Genomic DNA, 2,915 nt, shown 5'->3' on the forward strand with positions numbered 1-2,915 from the left:
GAGACAGTGTTGCTGGGTTATTGCACAGGTTATCGACATGTTAACAGCATCAGTGCTGACGGCTGAAGCTGCTTTTGAACAGGTACGTTGGTGAGATCATCTCTGAAGCAGAAGCAGAGATGAGGCAGAATGACACGTACCTGTTCAGCCTGGACGATAAGGTAAAGCACCAATCAATTATTATATTACACATGTTCTAAAATGGAAAGAAACCAATTCCAACTGGTTACTACTTTAACATGATGTCTTCTTTATATCAGCCATGCAGACGTCTCCTTTCAGCTGTGCAGTTTATTATTATTTATCTTCCCTCCCAGCCACGAGATCTATACTGCATCGATGCTCGTTTCTATGGAAACATCAGCCGCTTCCTAAATCACATGTGCGAGCCCAATTTGTTTGCCTGTCGAGTGTTCACGACGCACCAGGACCTTCGTTTCCCACACATTGCCTTCTTCGCCAGTGAAAACATCACGGCTGGAGAGGAGCTTGGGTAACACGATTTAATTTTAATTTTATTTTTTACCAATTTAAGACATTAGGTCTTTTAGACACAGGATTTGAAAACTGAAATGTGTGATGCCAATTATAATGGCAAAATGATATAGTGGCCAGACAGATTAACAGATTAAGTTTTAGAATTGACACAATTAAAAGCCTTATTAATATTTAACAGAAAATATGAACATCTTAGTGGTGTTAAGGACCCTGATACACGGTGATTCTGGGCTGAAACAGATTTTATTAAGAGCTGTCTCACTCAGCGGGACATGCAGTGAACACTTTGGGTGTTCAACCCCGGGAATCAGATAAAGGCAGGTTTTGATTTTAATGGCAGCACTCTTCTATAATCCCTTGCTTTTGCTCTCCCGCTCCCCCTCTTAGATTTAACTACGGCGACGACTTCTGGGAAGTCAAAAGCAAGCTGTTCAGCTGCGAATGCGGCTCGTCCAAGTGCAAGTACTCATCCGCGGCCATGGCGTCGCTGCAGGCGGACAGCACCCCGGGGAACCAGCAGCAGCCCAGTGCGTCTCCCGACACCAGCTCTTCCAACGGTCCCTCCAGTCCCTCCTAAGCCCGCCGTCACACTACGCTTCGCTACATGTACGCAACTGTCAGACACACAAGGACGGCTGTCTCCATCCTCCTTGAACGTTAAACTTTTTATCAGTGAACTTGTACTGTATCTTCACTTCTGATTTATAGAACCATGGACCGCGGACCTTCATGAGAAACCGTAAAACGTTGTCACACAGAACCAGATGCACAATCAAATCCTGGAAGAACTTCCTGCTCCTTTTATTCCACCTTGTGTACCATGAACAGCAGGGGGCAGCAACACATCACGCACAGCAAATAATAGGGACAGACAAGTCTTTACATTTCATACATAACTTTACTGCAATGGAGAACTGTGCATTTTGTCCTTTTTATTTGTTAATTTTTTTAAGATGATTGTTTGAACTGTTAAATGGCTTTTCTTATCAAGTCATGATCAAGGAACTTTGGGGGATGAGGGTATCATTGTCTTTTGCAAAGACAACCTCAGCATACAGCTGAGTTTCACTTGTTTGGCCTCTGCGGTCATTTATCATGAACCATTCCGGCGAAATTAGATAAATATCCAACTATGTTGCCACTACTTTGTGTCACTTCATTAACACTTCTTTGTTGCAGTGTTTGAACGCGTCATAGTTGATTATGAATTGATGAATTAACTGAAATGATAGGAAAGACAAAATGTTTCTTTTAATTTGTTACTCAAGCGGGTATAGAGAAAGATGCCGTTCCATTCCTCAGAAATGAGGCATTTCTAGTCTGAATAAATTGAGCGTTTTTATTGAGCATGTTTAAGGGGATTGTGTCAGACATTTTGCCAGTTGGGCAAAAATGTATTGATTAAATTGAAGTAGAGTTTAAAAAATGAGGAAATGGTGCTGTCAAAAGTTTTTACTTTTGTTTTCATTTTTATTACCCAAGTGAACATAGTTTGTAAGATAAGAGAATGTTTTAAGTTTTTTATTTTAACTCCAGTTTTCTAATCGTAGTTACTGTAGGCTACTTTTAATTTTGTTTCCTGATTTTGCCGACAGAAGCCAACCTGTCTTTTTAAATGTTAGTAAAGCAGTGACTGTTGTGCAAAGTCTTGAAAGATATTGAAAAAAAGGTTATAAAAATGCACTTCATAAAGTTCTGTTACATATTTCTGGACCGTGAACCATCCATCTAATTGGTTGTATCTTTTTCAATAAATTTACTACTAATGCATTTATTCTGATACGCTCTACTTGTTGACGTTTCTCTTAGAATGCCTGCCTAGTTTCCTCAATGTTACCTAAAAATGAATTTGAGCTTTCTCCAGTTCTGTCATTTTGCAGATTTCCTTAAGGTCCGGGTAGAGCTTGCTTTTCAACTCCTTATCTTGTCAACCACAGACCCATCACTCAAAGCCTGCAGTCAGGTTGACCCTGCAGGAACCGAGCAGCAGTAGCTCAGTTTTGACAGACGGGCCCAGGGCCCAGTTCTGAAATATTTGAACAGCTGTGGCATCGGAGCTGCTGACACTTCCTACACCCAGTTTGGATTTTCAAAGCCTCTATTTTGTGCCATAATTTCAGAGGGCTGCTAAAGAGTTCATTTCAAACTGATAGAAGCTTTAAATAAACAGTGGTGGAAGTAGCAGCTCAACAAAAAGAAATGCTGGTTTTTTTTTTTCAAGTTCAATCCCTTGTTGATCTGAGATCGCCATTTATTGGCTTAGAAAATAACGCAAATGCTTCACCAAGAACTTTATTGCAGGTAAAATTAATAAATTCAGAATTGAGTTTTAATTCAAAAGTACAGGTTTTAGGACTAAAAGGCACATATCGTCACCTTCCTAAAATCGCCTAAGTCATTTTTTTCACGTTTTTCAG

The 2,915-nt window shown here is 40.2% G+C and overlaps 1 protein-coding gene across 2 annotated transcripts in view; it reads left to right on the forward strand.

The window, feature by feature from the left end:
- Positions 1-2,268, forward strand: part of ehmt1b (euchromatic histone-lysine N-methyltransferase 1b) — a 41,090-nt gene extending 38,822 nt beyond the window's left edge. For both annotated transcript variants that reach the window (XM_032539740.1, XM_032539739.1), the window contains exons 24-26: positions 83-161; positions 318-493; positions 886-2,268. In XM_032539740.1, coding sequence (XP_032395631.1) covers positions 83-161; positions 318-493; positions 886-1,075 — 445 coding nt within the window. In that variant the 3' untranslated portion in view covers positions 1,076-2,268. The remainder of the gene's footprint in view (positions 1-82; positions 162-317; positions 494-885) is intronic.
- The last annotated feature ends 647 nt before the right edge of the window (positions 2,269-2,915 follow it).

The sequence above is a fragment of the Etheostoma spectabile genome, chromosome 16, assembly GCF_008692095.1.
Source record: "Etheostoma spectabile isolate EspeVRDwgs_2016 chromosome 16, UIUC_Espe_1.0, whole genome shotgun sequence".
Lineage (NCBI taxonomy): Eukaryota > Metazoa > Chordata > Actinopteri > Perciformes > Percidae > Etheostoma > Etheostoma spectabile.